The 19,050-nt window shown below is 38.5% G+C and overlaps 1 protein-coding gene across 5 annotated transcripts in view; it reads right to left on the reverse strand.

Moving 5' to 3' along the window:
• Positions 1-19,050, reverse strand: part of LOC136866296 (mitochondrial glutathione transporter SLC25A40) — a 246,149-nt gene that overhangs the window by 166,902 nt on the left and 60,197 nt on the right. For all 5 annotated transcript variants that reach the window (XM_067143127.2, XM_067143129.2, XM_067143128.2 and 2 more), the window contains exon 4: positions 9,258-9,356. In XM_067143127.2, the coding sequence (XP_066999228.1) occupies positions 9,258-9,356 (99 nt within the window). The remainder of the gene's footprint in view (positions 1-9,257; positions 9,357-19,050) is intronic.

The following is a 19,050-nucleotide window of genomic DNA, read 5'->3' on the forward strand; positions in this document are numbered from 1 at the left end:
TTATGGACAAAATGTAAAAGTTGACAGGTATATCATACAAACCACAACACAATCAAACTATGCCAGGGTTGGGAGCTCACCTAAAATAGTCAAAGATGGAAGTGAATCTATATAAACAAGATCATTGCTCTACATACTTGGATTCAAAACCTCGGTGAAATTCTTAGCCCAACGTGCAAGAATATTATGAGGTGTAAGCAGTGAGCTTACACCTTGGTCCAAAAAAAAAAATCCTTAATAGACACTTGTATAAAAAGGTTTTATAATCAATATTCTCCTTGTCAGAATCACTGTTGTCATTTTTACCATATCTTCTATTACAGCCCTTTATTTCTAAGATTAATTCATTTTGTATCATTACGTTAGGTTAGTTTAGTTTATCACTATCAGCCAATATGGAAAAGGAAGGACAAACGAGAGCACCAAATTTTAGTGCATTTGAAACTGAAATGCTCACTTAGATTACTTCTTAGCAAAACAGGATTATTTCTATGAGTTGGGAACTCGAGTTGGTCACCTATTAATTGTAACAAGGATGCCACAGTCTCTTTCTCTCTGTTCATCATCTTCAAGATACTATAGATATAGGATATGTGATGCCAAATCCATTTTAACGATAAGATCACGGCACTTTGGATGCATGCAATGTGAGTTTGTATCGCTCACAACCGGTAGACTTTTAAATCAGATCATGATACTTTCGATGCACGTAATATACTACTTACTTGTAAGGTTATGTAGTACACATCGGCATTAAAGCCTCGGTTAGCTGCTTAACCACTCACTCACGACCAGTTAAATTTTAACTGCGGTAAAATGTGACAAATTTCAAAACCAGGCTTGATGCAACAGAAATTCAACTTACCCATGGTAAGGTATCCATTTTACCATGGTTAAGTCATAACCGAGGTTGACGCACCTGGGCATTAGATAGAGTAAGCTGAGAAATCGTATCACATGGCATTATTTTCTTGCAGCTGTTTCGCAGAAACTAATGCTAAAAGAAAAGCAACTGAACTAGTGACCAGGCTTAGTATAGAAGATTTTTAGATTCAATTGGGATGGCAACATAAATTTACGATTAGGCATGTGATTGGCGCAGAGCCTCCATAGCTCAGGCTGCAGCGCACCGACCTCTCATCGCAGGGTTCCGTGGTTCAAATCTTGGTAATTCCATGTGAGATTTGCCGGGCTGAGTGGCTTAGACGGTTGAAGCACTTCCCTTCTAACCCCAACTTGGTGGGTTTGATCCTGACTCAGTCTGGTGGTGTATGAAAATGCTCAAACATGTCAGACTCGTGTCGGTAGATTTATTGGCACGTAAAAGAACTATATTCCGGCACCTTAGCATCTCCAAGAACCATAAAAGTAGTTAGTGGGACGTAAAGCCAATAACATTATTATTACTCCGTGTGAGATTTGTGCTGGACAAAGCGGAGGCGGGACGGGTTTTTTCTGGGTACTCCGGTTTTCCCTGGACTATTTCATTCCAGCAACTCTCTCCACCATCATTTCATTTCATCTGTCAGTCATTAATCATTGCCCCATAGGAGTGCGACAGGCTTTGGCAGCCGGCACAATTCCTATTCTCGCTACTAGATGGGGGCTTCATTCGTTCCATTCCTGACCCAGTTGAATGACTGGAAAAACGTCATTTTCATGAGATTGGTGCAAGCGCATGTGTGGTGAAAGTAAAAGTGCAGACAATAATACTGTATGCAAGTGGAAACGAGGTCGACTGAAGGAAATTACATCCCAGTATGCCTTTAAGGACATATTTGATGTTGACAAGACAGGTCTTTTCATTTAATGTCTGACCGAACAATGGCATTCAAAGGTGAGAATTGTCATGGCAGGAAACACAGTAAGGAATGTGTGACAGTGCCACTATGCATAAACAGTGACAGAACAGAAAAGCTGCCTCCTTTAACTGTAGAAAAACAGAACGAGTTGGCCAAGCAGTTAGGTCACACAGCTGTTAGCTTGCATTCGGAAGATAGTGGGTCCAGACCACACTGTCAGCAGCCCTGAAGAGTGTTTTCTGTTGTTCCCATTTTCACACCAGGCAAATGCTGGGGCTGTACCTTAATTAAGGCCATGGCCACTTCCTTTCTATTCCTAGCCTATTCCATCGTCACCATAAGACCTATCTGTGTCGGTGCGATATACAGCAAAATGTTAAAGAGAGAGCTGTAGGAAAATTTATAAAGCTGGGATGTTTAGCATAAGGTGTGAAAAAGAGGAAGTCTTTTGTGTCTTAGCATAGGCACATTATGAAACACTCCTGAATGATTTACTAAACAGTTTATCAGTCCCACATTCACACTCGGGAGAAGAACTTTATTTTTTTTCCCCCATTTGAGTAGAAGGTCCACACATACTCCATGTTTAGTCTGTATGTGATTAAGTGTTGACTAGGTTCTCATAGGTAGGATCATTCACAAAGTAACTGAAAAACAAATTTAAATAAATATACTTGAAAATACAGTAACTGTAGTGCCAAAATTATAGAAATACTAGCTGATGTACCCGTGCTTCGCTATGGAATTCTACACTGTATACAGAATTCCAGATTAGGTAGAGTACATGTTGTGAGCATAGCTCTTAACGTTACCCTAGAAGCGCTGCAGAGAAATCACCAAACGTCTTTTCTCATACGAAGACTGCGTTAGGAAATTTTCATTGTAATGGTAGGCCCGCTTGCCTACCATCAGTCACAATCAGGTTGAGGAATTGCCTTATAATGGCAGACACTCACTCTCCACCTGCCTTTTTACATCCTCAGAAAGACTGTCTTAGTGGTTTTCCCAACTGAAATGAACATACATCATTACAATGACGTCAGTGGGAATAGCGCGAGTAAGAGCAATGATTTCACATCACACATTTTCTCACTTTTAACGAACTTGTACTACGCTGCCGATCTAACAGTCCAAAGTTCCAGAGCTCGAATGACCAGGCTGCAGACAGCCATGATTCGTGAACACTCTTAGTCATTTTTCGGGAGGGGTCGAATAGCGGAGAGTCCCAGGGCAAAAACTATGCCCTTTTACCAATCTGTTTCCTAGGAGTACCCGATGAGTCAGAAAATCTCCATTCACTACACTGGCGGCGGAAAAATATATCTGACTTGGAGGCAATTTTTTCCTCCAAGCCAGAGGAGAAACCCACTCTTCACTGATAATTTTGAATAAAATGAATGTAGGATTTAATAAAAGTGAAGAGGAAGAAGCTCTTTTAAAGAAACAGCTCTTTTCAGGGTTGAATTTTGAGTTATTTAATGAACTGTTATGCAAAAATTAGGAATATGCCTAAATTGTAATTCTAGACCAGGTCATACTATCACTACTACTACTAAGGGAGCCTCTGCCTTAAGAGTGCACACTGCTCATTCAAAACAGCGCGTCAGAGTAGGGATCGAATAGCTGGAATACTATGATGAACCAGTGAGTTACATACCAGCAGTACGGTATCAGAAAATGTATGAACCAGAAGAATGACATGCTAAAGAAGAAAGTTTTCGAACTCCCCAGCAATTTCCCGCCTATACTCAGTCAGGCTGTTATACTCGCTACGCATCAGTAATCCCATCTATCAAAGTTGAGTGACAGCATAAGAGACAAAGAACACCACCATAAACAATGGTCAATGTAATGTTATAGTTGATCAATGTTATGCACTTTCAATGTTGTAGGCCTTCACATACATTTAGTTTTCTTCCGACTCTGAAATACCACTCTTATCATAGTTGGTACAGTAAAATTGTATTCTCTATAACTTTTGTTATGTAGTACTTTTCGATAGGACCAATAACATAAGTATTTAAAAATTAAATTTTAGGCTCCCTCCCCTAAACTACAATTTCATACCGGGTGAATAAAATTGTTCATAACTTAGACTGTAGTTTCTTTTTCCCCGACTCTATATAACGACTTTCATTAAATTCTGTTAACCCATTTTCTCGTGGCTCAGCGTTGATGTGGACTTGGCAACAAAAATACAAATTCATGAATATCTGTGTTATCAAAGGCAGTACGGTAACAATGTATGACATGAATGATCAGAAATTTAATTCTATATAACTTTAGTTATGTAGTATTTATCGATAGGACCACTAATAATATAAATATTTGAGAATTCAATTTTAGGCCTTTCCCTAACTACCATTTCACTCAGCGTGAGTAAAATGATTTATAGCCTAGATTGTAGTGGCTCATCCCCCGACTTCACATACCGATTTTCATTAAATTCTTCAGCCGTTTTCTCGTGATGCGTGTAACATACAGACAGAGACAGACAGAAATTACGGAAAAGTAAAAAGTGCATTTCCTTGTTACTATGGACATGACGGATATAGAAATACCATTATTTTCAAATTCTAAGCAATGTACAGATGAAACTCTTACTTTATATATATATATATATATATATATATATATATATACACACACACACACGAGGGCGTTTTTTTCTTCTTTTTTTTTCAACCTCCGGAGGGTCATAAATGAAAGACAAGTGCACTTATCCAAATGAATTTATTACCAAATGTTAGGTACAAATGTGGTTACTTTTCAACATAATCACCATGAAGGTTGAGGCATTTGTCATACCTGTGGCCAAGCTTTTCGATCCCCTCTGCACAGTATGTTGCCGCCAGTGAGTTCAGATAGGCCCGAACGTTGGTTTGAAGATCTTCATCCTCCTGGAACCTCTGCCCTCCCAGCCACTTTTTCAGTCCCGGGAAGAGGTGGAAGTCACTCGGCGCTAAATCGAGACTGTACGGTAGGTGGTCAAAAAGTCCCACCGAAATTCCTCCTGCAGAAGTTGTTGGGTGACACGAGCACTGTGAGGGCGTGTGTTGCCATGAATGAAGAGGATTCCAGACATCAGCATGCCTCGTTGTTTGTTCTGTACGGCCCTCCGCAGTCGTCGTAAAGTCTGGCAATAAACAGCTGCATTGATTGTAGACCCCCGTTCCATGAACTCAACAAGCAACACACCCTTTTGATCCCAAAAGACTGCAGCCATCATCTTCCTTTCGTTGAAGGTTTGCTTAAACTTCTTTGGTTTGTTTGGTGAGTGCGTGTGCATCCATTGATGTGATTGTTGTTTTGTTTCGGTGGTGATGTACAAAACCCAAGTTTCATCGCCAGTCACAATTTTAGGCATAGATATCAAGGGTTATTTAATAAAAAAACCACCTATTCAATACTTTCCACGTTTAATGTGGTTATTATCTACATGATTTTATGTAGACTTATTTAGGTCAGGTACATGTTTCACCCATTATTTTGGGCATCTTCAGCCTGTAAACAACCTTTAGGTCAAGGTTTGGGACCTTTTAAACCAATATAAACATACCAATATATACACTATACACAATATATACATTATATACAATAAATATAAACATTAATGAACTCTTAAGATGGGTAACATAAGTTAATCAGTTAAGTTTTTTTTTTCTTTTTTCTAATCTATCTAATATGAAAAATGTCCAAAACTAAAATGGATCTTCTTTTTGGTAAAGAGGGTTACATATCGGGGTTTATGTGACCCCTATATCATATTAAGTTCTTGACATACCGCGTCTGGTGACAGGATGTGTCATCAACAATAAGTGGAGATTTGAACTGATTGTTGCTTGTAGGTTGGTCAAGATTGAAAATATAAATTTAAATTAAATGTGTTTTAACTTGGCAGTTCTATTCTGGTTAACTTAAAATGTTCAAAAATAAAAATAAAATGAAACGGATCTTCTTTTTTATCATAAGTCTTGAGAAAGGGTGGTATTAAAACTGGGGCTTATTTGACACACGATTTTCATTTTCATGTTCTTGACGTAACTAATATTTAAATGTGTTGTCATGCACAAGTGGAGATTTAAAAAACCGATTGTTGTAGGTAGACTGGTCAAGAACGTTGTGAATGAAACTGTTAGCGTCTTGACTTTGGGTCTCATGTAACATCAAGGAATTGACAAGAGTACAATAATAAGCTGTTTCATAGTTTTAGGCTGCTGCTTAATTGAGAAGGAACATCCTGGACACTTGATACAGTCTTGTGTGAATATTGTTCCCGTTGATGTGTTGCTTGGTCTTTGGGAGGGATCTTAAGAATATCTGTAATGAAGTAGAAAAGTAATAGTGAATTAAAAATTTATAGCACGCGTTGTGATAAAATGTAATAAATTAATACCTCTTAACTGTAAATTGACTTACTTGTTCAATTAATACTAGATGGACCTGTCTGTTCCGGCAGCGCCTGTCTTATCAACATTTCTACTCCTGGTGTTGTACTGGTGCGGTAATGGAGGGGCGGGGCATGGAGGGAGAGTGGGGGTAGGCTGGTCAATGGGCGTGTGTGCTGTTGCTGGAGGGGAGTTTCTAGAAGCGATATGGGCGGGTTTAACTTTTGGCATGGTGGATGAAGCATTTGAGTGTGGAGATTTAAATAATTGAGGGATTTTGTTTTGATCTGAATTCATGATATTAATTAATCTAGGTGTTAATTCGTACAAAGGATTTTTAATTTCATTGACGTCGTTGAGATTTTTATTTTTATTGTAGGTTTGGTCTAGAAAGATGTGTAGATTTTCCAGTTCATTCATTAATTTCCCTTTACCTATGCTTCTAATGATGGTAAGATCTTTCTCTATGGATGTAAAGTGATGGCCCGTTTCTCTCATATGTTGGCTCATCGCTGAGTACTTATTGTGTTTTTGAGCGTTATAATGTTCCAGATATCTTGTGTTAAAGCTCCGGCCAGTCTGTCCGATATAAGAAAAATCACATTGTGTACATGTTAGTTTATATATGCCGGACCTTGAATAATGGTTGCTATTGTGATTGACCTTGTTGTGGTTAAAAAATATGTTTCGATTGGTGTTAACTGTCCTGAAGGCTATATTGTGCTTCTTTAAAGTATTTGCGATCTGATGGACGGCTGGGTTGTTATATGTAAATGTGGCGAAACTAGTTTTTTTAGGTTTTTCTGGGACGAGGTTAGTGGACAATTTAATTTTGATTTTATTAATCAAACGGTTGACCATATCTATTTTAAACCCGTTGAGTTGAGCAAGATTCCTTATGTACTTCAGTTCAATTTTTAAATTGTTGGGAGAAAGAGGAATTTTTAAAGCTCTATAAATTAAATTATAGAAAGAGGCTTGTTTTTGGGACTTGGGGTGTAGGGATGAATTCATAATAGTTAAGGGAGAGTGTGTAGGTTTCCTGTATATTTGACAATCGAAGGTATTATGTCCGCGTGTAACAGTTAAGTCCAAAAAGTTTAATGAGTTCCTAACCTCATCCTCTTTAGTAAACTTAACATTGGGGTCAATTTTGTTTAGGGACTCCAAGAACTCGTTACTATTAGTGACATTTTTGTCGAAAATTATGAAAGTATCATCTACAAATCTCAGCCATAAACATACGCCTTTTATTTGTGTTATAATTTTTGTGTGTTCTATTGTGTCCATATAAATGTCTGCTAAGATGCCAGAAAGAGGGTCGCCCATCGCTAAGCCTGTTTGTTGGTAAAACTTTCCATTGAAAGAGAAAAAGTTGTTGCTTAAGACAAAATTTAATATCTTCATGAATTCTTCAATTTCCATCTTACTAAGGCCGCTGTGTTTATTGATATTATCACCAATGATTCTTACAGTTTCTTTGGTAGGGATGTTTGGGTACATATTTATGACGTCATAGGAGCACATTGAGTGATTGGGTCGCAGCTTGAACTTGTTTAAAATTTTGCAAAAAGTGAATGAATTTTTTAAAGGATGTTTATTATTGAATACGTAATGTTTTTTTAGGAAGCCGTGAATGAATTTTGATACTTTACAGGTGGGGCTGTTTCTACAGTTTATGATAAGGCGTATTGGAATGTCCTTCTTATGAATCTTTGGTAAGGCTCTGGCTGTCGGAATACTTGTAATAAAGTCACAATTTTCTTCAACAAATCGCCACCTTCAGCCTCATAACGGGTAAGAAACGTCAACGCTGCTGCCATCTGGCGACTTTTGTGGTCATCAGACATCATCTTCGGAACCCATCGGGTGCACAATTTCCTGTAACGCAGGTGTTCTGTTAGGACCTTGTAAACAGATGACCTTGAAACTGCAGAAAATTTCTCACACAACTCGCTTACAGTAAACCTTCGGTTCTTGCGAACCTCTTGGTCAATTTCGTGAACAATGTCATCTGTAGCGACAGACTTGCGTCCTTGCCCCCCTTCATCGTGAACATTGGTCCAGCCTTCTTTGAACTTCCTGCACCATTCACGCACACCACCATCACTCATAACGTTTGGACCGTATACTCGACTCATTCGTTGATGAATGTCAGCTGCACTATTCCGTTCTGCTTGAAGGAAACGTATCACACTACGCACCTCACATTTCGCGGGAGCGTCAATAGTAGTGGCCATGTTTCCGTGCCAATACCTCGGCTCACACTGGTGTGAGGAAGTTGGCTGTGACCACTGGTAGAGGGTAGGACTTGCGCAGTCACCTTCCATGCGCGAACAGTTCCCACAGCTTGTGGGGTTCTTTACCTGCGCAATCGGAGGTTTAAAAAAAAAAGCCTTCGTAGATATAACACTTGTACTGCTATAATGGTGAATGCATTATATCACTGTTTCATGGCAATGAGTATCGCAATTAACCATACCGATCTGTTTTCGTACAGCAAGATTCGGCTATTGCAAAGACTCGGGCGACGAAGATGATGATTCTCTCAGTGGTGACGAAGAACGAAACAGTTTGAGAGACTGGCCATTGTTTGATGAATACAGAGATCTTGACAAGAGCATCATTATTACGGATCCCATGAACATCAGCGAAATTACTGAAGGCATTCGGCAGGAGTTGGGTGAGGAAGATTATGACAGTGATGACAACAATCATGGTCAGCGATTAAACACTCCTATATTTTTCAATAAGGTCAGTAGTGCCTAAGAAACTATCCAAAGTGTGCTTGATAAAATAATCAAAAAGTTACCATGATTTGTGGGCAAAGTTTACTCATACGAGTAGGCAGTAACAAATAGTCTAAAATAATTTATATTTTTTGCATACAATTTACACTGCGAGTTTACATTACCCCAAATATATAATTTTCAATGCTGTTTCTTTTTTCTATTTACTGCACGCACACTTTATGCTACAAGATTTCACACTTTAATGTGGGTTTATTTTATTTTATTTTATTTTATTTTATTTTATTTTATAAATGAAGCTTTACTCTGATTCTTACCTGAAAAGGGTACATCTCTGAGCAGTGTTGAACCTAAGCCCCGCCAAAGACCACCAACACCTTGGTGATGAAGCATATTTCTTATTGCTTGTAAGATTTCTGCACAAAATGAAAGAGATATGACTAATTAGACATCAGACACCTGGCAAAGGAACACACACAAACCTCTCAAATTTTTTTATAAGCACATCATCTTTCTGACCTACAAAAAACACACAACAAAAAGAAATGTGATAAATCTCTCAAAATGAAACTCAATAGCGATGAAAACAATCACAAGAATCACAGTATTCAAATAAAAAATAATAATTGCTTGATTACTGATTTTCATAATTAGTGCAATGGAAAATTGCAAAGATATTATATGAACACTAATATAGGGTGAGAAAATATACACAGCTAGAGAGTACAAAACTTTCTGAGAAAATCTGCCTCAGAGGACCCTGTTAACCCCTAGTCCCACTCTGTTTATTGCCTTTTGGCCACCACTCCAGTATAATGTGTATCCTTGTGTATCCTTTCCTCAATTTCTTCCTTCCGTTACCTTTTCATTTCACTTCACTCAGCCCCACTCCCCGGGAGGTGGATAGGGGGACCCTACAATTCAGTAGGGCTGGTTGAAATACCCAATACAACCCGCAGACCAACAGGCAGCCCAGTTCCTGGGGGCTTTGAAATACTGGGACACCCTCTCTCCAGGGGTCACAAATGTGGAGGGCCCAAGCCCAGGGTATGGGTGAAGATCCCAATGGCATCGGTGGCAGAGAAGGCCATCTTCGGTATGGCATTGGTGGCGGAAGAGGGAAACTTGTAGCGTCTGTACTCCAGAGGAGCGGGTACAGAAGGTGTCTGTACTCCAGTGGAGCGGCCTAGAATAACACCTGGCAGTAGGTATAAAATGCCTTAGGGAGGGACGACACCATCGTAATCATAGCCTATATATGATATGGCACTATTAAATCAACCTCGGCAAAGGTTAAGGCGTCCCTTGCTTAAAGCATGTACAGATAAGAAAGGATTTCCACCTCATCAATACTGTTTATTGTAAGAATTAGCTTACAGTACCGGTTTCGACCCTAATTGGTCATCATCAGCTGAACATAAATACCTTTACATATAAATCAAGCAATAATTGACATTACCCTGTTTAAAGGAAGATGCTGTAAGGAAACACCATACCTGAGTGTGTCCAAATTGGCGATGTTGAGTGTGAATTGGTTATGTATTATAATTTTGACTTTCAGGTACATGGGTATAAAGGACTAGAAATTTGACTGTAAAATATATCCTAAACTTAAATCTAAGTTGTATGTACAAATACAATAAATATATTAAAATACCCAGAACATATTAAAATACATTAAAATAATGACCATAAAACACTTCATGGATTTGATTGTGCATGTTTTGCGTATATCTTCATTCCCGTTTTAGAGTCCATGGTTGTACATAATTTGGTGTTTGCAATCGTCGGCAATGTTGTAGGTCTCTTAAAAAGTTTTATTATTTACTTAAATGATATCTTCACGTGTTTATATGATAAAATGCTTTTGATGTTAACAAAATCTGATCATATAGACAGAGGTAAGTATGTGCAGCTGTGAGTGGAGTCTTATTCCTTAAGTTTGGAAGCAGATGATATGGTCTTGGTCACTCGTGTATTTTTCTTGATGTTAGGTTATTGTGGTGGCTCCTTCCTCGTCTATATCTGTGTGCTGGTGTTATAGTTGTCTGTGAAAGATAAATGAAGTGTATGTAGAGAGTTATAAGCTGAAGAGTGTGTGTGTGTGCACTTACTTATAGCTGTGACGGGCAACGCGTAACCAGCGGCATTCAAACAGTTTGGCAAACGTTTGATCTCCCTGGCCACACACTTGCCTAGCAGGGGGTGATTTATGACGGCAGTGGGCTTTAAAACGGAAGTTCGCATTCCCCTTCAGAAATCCTCATAGCTCTGTTGCCAATGCACCTCTTGTTAAATAGACGTCAGTCTCTTTTTTCAGCTCAGACAATTCACACTTGCTTTGCTCGCTGTTTGAAAGTTTTGGATTATTTCTTTGCTTCGTTAATTAATATTCGTGAAGTGTGTTGCTTTTCACTTCGCTTCATGCAGTAATGTGGAGGCCGTGGGAATCACACCTGGAAATTATCGCATTAGAAAATCCTGAATTAAATCTGCCAGTGCACGCAAACGATCCTCAACCGACCACCAGTAGCAGTGATATTTGACCGAGTAGTACTGGTTCCGTGTCCAAGAGTGATACTCAGCCGAGCAGCAGTGGTTCCGCGCCCGCGAGTGATACTCAGCCGGGTAGTAGTCGTTCCACGGAGAAAATAAAGGCGACTAAAAATTTTAGTAAGCAAAGTCAACGGCTGGTATGTAATGCATACGAATATGTTATGAAGAACAACGTTCACAAGGGTTATATTTCTGTCGAGCTAAAATGTTGAAACTTAACAGGAAAACTATAAGTAAAGTATCAAAGAGGGGACCTTCAACTCCGAAAAAGTGTGGCAATAATAGCGTTATCTTTAATAAAATTGATGATTTTGGCCGTGCGGTTAGGAGCGCGCAGCTGTGAGCTTGCATCGGGGAGATAATGGGTTCAAGCCCCACTGTCAGCAGCTCTGAAGATGGTTCTCTGTGGTTTCCCATTTTCACACCAGGCAAATGCTGGGGAAGTACCTTAATTAAGGCCACCGGCACTTCCTTCCCACTCCTAGGCCTTTCCTGGTCCATCGTCGCCATAACACCTATCTGTGTCGGTGCGACATAAAACAAATTGTAAAAAATTGTTGTACTTTTCCTTTCTTTACTGAAAGCGAGACACTGATATTAGCAGCATAAAATTAATATTTATATAGGCCTACTTTGGTATCAATTTAAGTTCAGTCTTTGTCGAGTTTATTTGCCAATTCCTTCTTCCTGTTTCTTTCTTTCTTCATCTGCGACCACCACACGGGTTAAGCACAAAACAAATTCTTCTGCGATATCGGTTTGTGCTGTGGTTCATGATCAAGTTTTTATATTTATATTTTTACTTTAATATAAATTAAATGTTAACATGTTTAAATAATCGACGCAAAATATGACAACCTTGCTTTTGACAGCACTCACTTGCCTTTTAAACGACACACGCCCCTTGTGTCCAGAGGAAAGAAACCGACTGACAACCCTCATTATCACTAGGGCGGGCAGGCTGACAACCCTCATTATTACCAGGGTGGGCCAAGTTTTGAGATCAGAAGATACCGCATGGGTATGCGTTGAGCGTTAGGACTATACTGTTGTTGTCGTGGCTGGGTTGCGTTCGATCTGAGAGCTTACTGTGTACTGCTTTGCGTTCGCCTTGGGCTTGTGTCCGCTTCTGTGAGGGGAGTGAACGGAAGGGTAGGGAGAGTTGCTATTGTAGGGGTAGGGGTAGAGCTGGGCGTGTCGTTCGACGGTTCTATGGCATGTGCTATGTTCTGTTTATTGATTATTTTGAGGAAGTCATTTTTTAAGGCGCGGATAGCTTTATTGAAAATAATATTCGTTTTTCCTGTGATTTCATTTATATTGTAATTAGGATTGGCGTACTGATCTAAAGATATATAAAACTCTTCTGTTATATTGAGCAAGGGGCCCTTGGGATTTACAATTAATATTTTCATGTCATTTGTGATGTTCGTGAAACTGTGTTTACTTTCTTCGATGTGCTGGCTTATTGCAGAAAAATGATTATGTCTTACAGCGTGTAAGTGTTCATTATATCAGACTGTAAAGTTTCTACCGGTGAATCCAATATAGGTGGTCTCACAATTGTTACACTTGATGCGGTATACTCCTGATTGATTGTACTTGTTATTACTATTGATTGTCTTGGTATTGTGTAGGATGTTAGTGCTCTTGTGTGTGGTTTTGAACGCTATTTTTAAGTTGTGATTTTTAAAGACATTAGTTATGGGATATATGTGTGCGTTGTTGAAAGTAAATAATACATAATCCTTCTTAGGTTTGTCTGTTTTTGTCAATCTGGTTTTGGGTTGAGATTTGATTTTGTGAATAATTGTATTGACCATTTCTTTCTTGTATCCATTATTTTTAGCTATTTCGTGGATTAGTTGTATTTCCTTTTTTAAATCTTACGGTATATTAAAGGCTCTATAAATCATACTGTAATAAGCTGCTTTTTTATGTGTATTGGGTTGGATGGAATCTATTTTAATCGTGTTCGAAGTATGTGTGGGCTTTCGGTATATTTTATAGGATAAGTGGTTTTCATGTCTGGTTATTGTTATGTCCAAATAGTTTAAGGTGCGGTTGTTTTAAGTTTCTTTAGTAAATTTTATGTAGGGGTCCATTGTATTAAGTTTGTCCCATGTTTTCATCAATGGATCTATTATCGATGATGATGAAGATATCGTCTACAAATCTGCAACAAAAGAATATATTATCTGTTTTGCTGATTGATGTGTATTCTAAATAGTCTATGTAAATTTCAGCCAGTATGCCAGAAGTACGAGATCCCATTGGTAGGCCCTGTTGTTGGTAGATTGTATCGTGGAAATTAAAATAGTTATTATTAGTGGCGAATTCAAGTAACTTCACAAATTCTTCAATTTCTAAAGTGCTCAGATTACTGTGGTTCCTTAGATTGGATTCAATTATTTCTATAGTTTACTTGGTGGGTATATTGGGATACATGTGTATTATATCGAATGATGTGATGGTATGGTACTGCTCTATCTTTAGTTCTTTGGTTTTGTTGCAAAAATCTACTGAATTCCATATAGTTTTGTTTGCTAGGAATGAGTAATGCTTCTTAAAGAATTTTTGAATGAATTGTTAGAGTTTATATGTTGGCCTTGCTCTGTAATTTATGATAGGTCTCATTGGTATATTTTCTTTGTGTATTTTGGGGTAGGCTTTAGCAGCATAAATCAAGACCCTGCTTAAAGCGACGTGCAGTTCTCAGTGTACTGGGGAACTATGAGAAATGGGCGACTAGTAACCAACATTAAGATAGGAATAGTAAATCTTACGACCTAGGAAGTAGGAGATTTTATGGAGAAGGAGAAGGTGGAAATGATGGGGCTGAGTGAAGTGAAATGGAAAGGTAACGGAAGAAAGAAATTGATGAAAGGATACACAAGGATACATATTATACTGGAGTGGTGGCCAAGAGCCAATAAACGGAGTGGGGACTATTCATATCGAAGCAATTGGAAGAGTATGTTGAAGTGGTAGAATGTGTGAGTGACAATAATAAGATTAGACTACCGATGAAGAATGAAATGATGGACTTCATACAAGTGTTTGCACCACAGACGGAAAAAGGGAAGAAGATATCGAAGGATTCTTGAAGAAAGTACAATGAAATTTCAGGTATGAGAGTGGTTATTATGGAAGATCTGAATGTTCAGGTCGGAAACGAGAGACAAGGAAAGGAAGGAATCATTGGATCGTATGGATATGGGAAAAAGAATCGTAAAGGAGAGGAACTAGTGTTCTTCCGTGAAAGGAATGGACTTATAGTGGGGAATACATGGTTTCAAAAGAAAAACAGCAGGAAGATGTTAGAAAGGAAGCGGGGATAGGAAAGTTAATGAGAGAGTTGAAAAGAATAAACTAAAGTGGTTTGGACATTTAAAGAGGATGGAGGAGAGTAAAATTCCAAAACAGATGCTTGAGGCAAACTGCAAGGGCAAGAGAGCAAGAGGAAGATCCAGAACAAGGTGGATTGAATCAGTGAAGAGCTCCACAGGAGGACCAAATTTAGACTGGGACAAGATCGTGGAAGAGGAATGGTGGAAGGAAAGAGGAAGATGAAGAAGTGCCATAAATACGCCGACCCAGCAGGAGCTGGATAAGGGGAAATGATGATGATAACAAAAAGTTACTATATTTTAAAATTGTTATTAACTGGAAGAAAATGAATGACATAACATTAAAAAAATCTACAGTGCATAATGGGTGGAAGATAAAGAAGTACCATAATTACTGTAAGAAGGGCATTACAGGAGTACGGTCACTTGATATTCATGTTGAGGACTGCACTTGTCCAGAGATTTTTTCTGATGTCCAACAACCAGAATCGCTATGTATTAATAAATTTGAACATCAGTGAAAGCAGTTCAAGATTTGACTAAATTCTTACAAACAGTATTTTTCTGCAAGTGTTCACTCGTGTATTGTCAAAATATCGATGGCTGCAAGTATTAACATCGCAAGTTCAAGGAGAGCCAAACTGAGATACGAGCGTCACCGAAGCCATTACTTCAGTATTTTTCACCTGAATAAAAATCGTATCACCTGCGCCCCAAACTTAGCAGTAATAATATATCTTAATGTCATCTCCCAGGAGAATGATAGCACAAATAAGATTGTAACTGTAGTTAAGTTGTTTGTACAGAGGAAAAGTTACGATGTTAATACTTGGAGCCGTCAATATATCCGTGTGGCCACTCCCTTGAACCTAAGTTCCCTCTGGGTCCCTTCGCTACTATTCAGAGACAGGCAATGTTACATGTTGTCGGACCATGGTCTGACATGGTCTGATATCTGTAGTTATAATGAAACCGAGTTGGACTGGTATTAGTGTGGTTGTACGTTTGAACACAACCTACTACTAGTTTTTTTTTAAGAGACAGAGAAAGTATAAATGTTCCTGTCTCTTTTACGACTGTTTTAGAACATAACACCAGGTACATGAATTCGTTATGGCATGACTTAATCTTTATTTCTTTCTAGCTGTAGTACCCACTGTTGCCTGGATAGTTTTTGAATGTTTACCTTTAAGATTTGTATTGCCAGTTAATTATGTGTAAAGTGAATTTTTATAGAATTCCTTACTGAGATGTTGATTGATATTTTACGATCTATTATGTCATTTTAGAGTTATTTATGTGTGTTCGATTTCAAGCTTTAGATTATTTCATTTTTGAGTAAAACTTTGTCTTTGTGGAAGACCAAATTGACTGGGAAATATTTGATACTTCCACAAAAAAAAAATGTATGTATGTATGTATGTATGTATGTATGTATGTATGTATGTATGTACCCATTGTGCTATAGATATGGTGTAAGCAATTCCAACCATCATTAAAATAGTCACCAATAAGCTTTGCGACCACAAAAACTGTGGATTTAACACTAGTCTCGGTCATTTTAGACTGTTCACCCCATCCCAATGGAGGCTGAACATGGGCTTGAACAGTATCTAGAGCTATAAATTTAATTTTTTGTTCTGTATTGTAGTGAAATTATAAGAATAAATTCACAAGACAGTTCACCTTTCCAATATACTATATCAAGTAAATGATATTATATAAGTCTTGGGACTAGTTTCAGCCACATAAAAATTAAACAAATCATGTGATAACTAAAACATGTATATATAGTTTAATGCTATAATTATTCCTCTAAAACATTGTCTGGTATACAATTTATTCTTACAGTATCTAGAGCATCACAATTCATCTTGGCGACACATAAACAATGGACTCGACGTTAATAATGATTATTTTTGATTATTTTTACATGTCATATCCTCTCTTTCCTCACTCCTAGCAGAGATAGGAATTTCTCGCCTCTATAGCATTTTTTTTCCTTCAGATAGTAAGTCAGATGTGTACCAATGGGAGCTCTGCTGGTACATACATATATCCATAATCTTGATCAAAACGTAGATGATTACCGCCCAGTTTCTATAACATCAGGGGTATGGAACGTCTAGTTGCTAAATATATGTTGGATTTTCTCAAGGAGAGAAACCTGCTGAACTTTCTCAAGGAGAGAAACCTGCTGAACTCAAACCAGCACAGCTTCATTCCGGGAAAATCCTGCTCAACACTTCTAACAAAAGTCATTGATGACTGGCAGTTCTCTTTGGAGCAGACTGATGTCTCACAAATAGACTGTGTGACTCTGGACTGGAGCAAAGCTTTTGACCAGGTGTCACATCAAAGACTTCTGTTAAAACTTAGCAACTACGGCATTCAGGGTAAACTGCTGTCATGGTTGAGGTCATTTTTGGTGGGTCGAACGCAATGTGTTGTGTACGGAGGAGCCAAATCAGACCAAACCACAATTACTTCTGGAGTAATTCAGGGCAGTGTGATAGGGCCCCTCCTGTACACGATTTATGCTCTCGACTTACCGGATTGTGTAAATTCGACCATGGCGCAGTATGCCGATGACACAGTCATTTACAGAGCCATGAAAAACAGTGATGATATTATAAAATTCCAATCGGATCTGGATAGTATAGGGCTGTGGTGTGAGGTAAATAAAATGTGTATAAATACTAAGAAGTGTAAATATATAAGACTAAGCAGAGCTAAACAACCACTCCAGAACCAACCTACTCTATGTGGAATCCAACTGCCGACTTCTAACTCCATCAGACTGCTCGGTATTCACATTACGGACAATCTGAAATGGAATAAACACGTGGAGGAAGTGAGGTGTAAGGCGTACAGGGCGCTAGGTTTCGTCCGTAGATGTCTCTCGGGAGGAAGAAGTAAAGCCCTAGGAACGGCTTATATTTCCCTTGTGCGGCCCATACTATTATATGGCCTTCCTTCCTGGCATCCAACTACAACGGAAAATATGAGGAAACTAGAGGGTATCCAGCGACGAGCAGAACGTTTAATTAACAAACACATCCCCTTAAACACAGCCAGGTCATTGCCACCAGTGAACTCGTTATTTACACAAACAGATGTAGCCTTCCTTAGGAAATCCCTAACAGATAACACACACCTCTCCCCTTTCCACCGCCTGCAGCTCAATTACCGCTCTGTTAAAAGAGGCCAAGGAGTTACTCTTGTCCCTCCCTTCGCTAGAACAACCTCATATTTAAATGGGTTTTACTCAAGGGCTGCTCGTACCTGGAACCTCATACCATCTGAGGTAAAGCTACTTCCTCTTCCTCAATTCCTCCGCGAAGTAAAGAAAATGTATGTGTAAATAGAAACCCATATGCGATGTATATAACTTGTATAAATTAGAATTGCAAGAAGGATGTGTGCAAGTACAGGTGTATGTGGGCGAATGTGTATGCGTACGTGTGTGGGAGTGGTTGTGAATGAGTGTGTATACAGGGGTCTGAGTGAGAGTATAAATGGCTGGGTGTTCTTACTCTAATATTTTCAGGATAAATCAAGATAATTTTTATTCTAAGGGTACAGTGTTTGTAGTGTAAATATGTAAATTTAAAATTGTCTACACAAGTTTCTATGTAAATATTCAGTGGAGTTTATGTACACATGTGGAGATGGAGGCACTTCTGTGTATGTGGGGCTTGCCCTTTCTCCATCTACCACCCCTAAATTGTACATGTACAATTTAAGGAAAATAATAATAATAATAATAATAATAATAATAATAATAATAATAATAATAATAATAATAATAATAATAATAATAATAATAATAATCATCATCATCATCATCATTGCACCTAATTTCAAGTTCCAAGATGATAGACTGCAGGCTTTCGGCACAGTCTCCCATTAAGACCAAGTCGTCAGCATAGGCCAAACTGCTTACTACATTTCCACCTAACTGAATCCCTCCCTGCCATTTTATAGCTTTCAGCAGATGATCCATGTAAACTACAAACAGCAAAGGTGAAAGATTACAGCCTTGTCTAACCCCTATAAGTACCCTGAACCAAGAACTCATTCTACCATCAATTCTCACTGAAGCCCAATTGTCAACATAAATGCCTTTGATTGATTTTAATAATCTACCTTTAATTCCATAGTCCCCCAGTATAGTGAACATCTTTTCCCTCGGTACCTTGTC

This window comes from Anabrus simplex, chromosome 3 (genome assembly GCF_040414725.1).
Source record: "Anabrus simplex isolate iqAnaSimp1 chromosome 3, ASM4041472v1, whole genome shotgun sequence".
NCBI classification, from domain to species: Eukaryota; Metazoa; Arthropoda; class Insecta; order Orthoptera; family Tettigoniidae; genus Anabrus; species Anabrus simplex.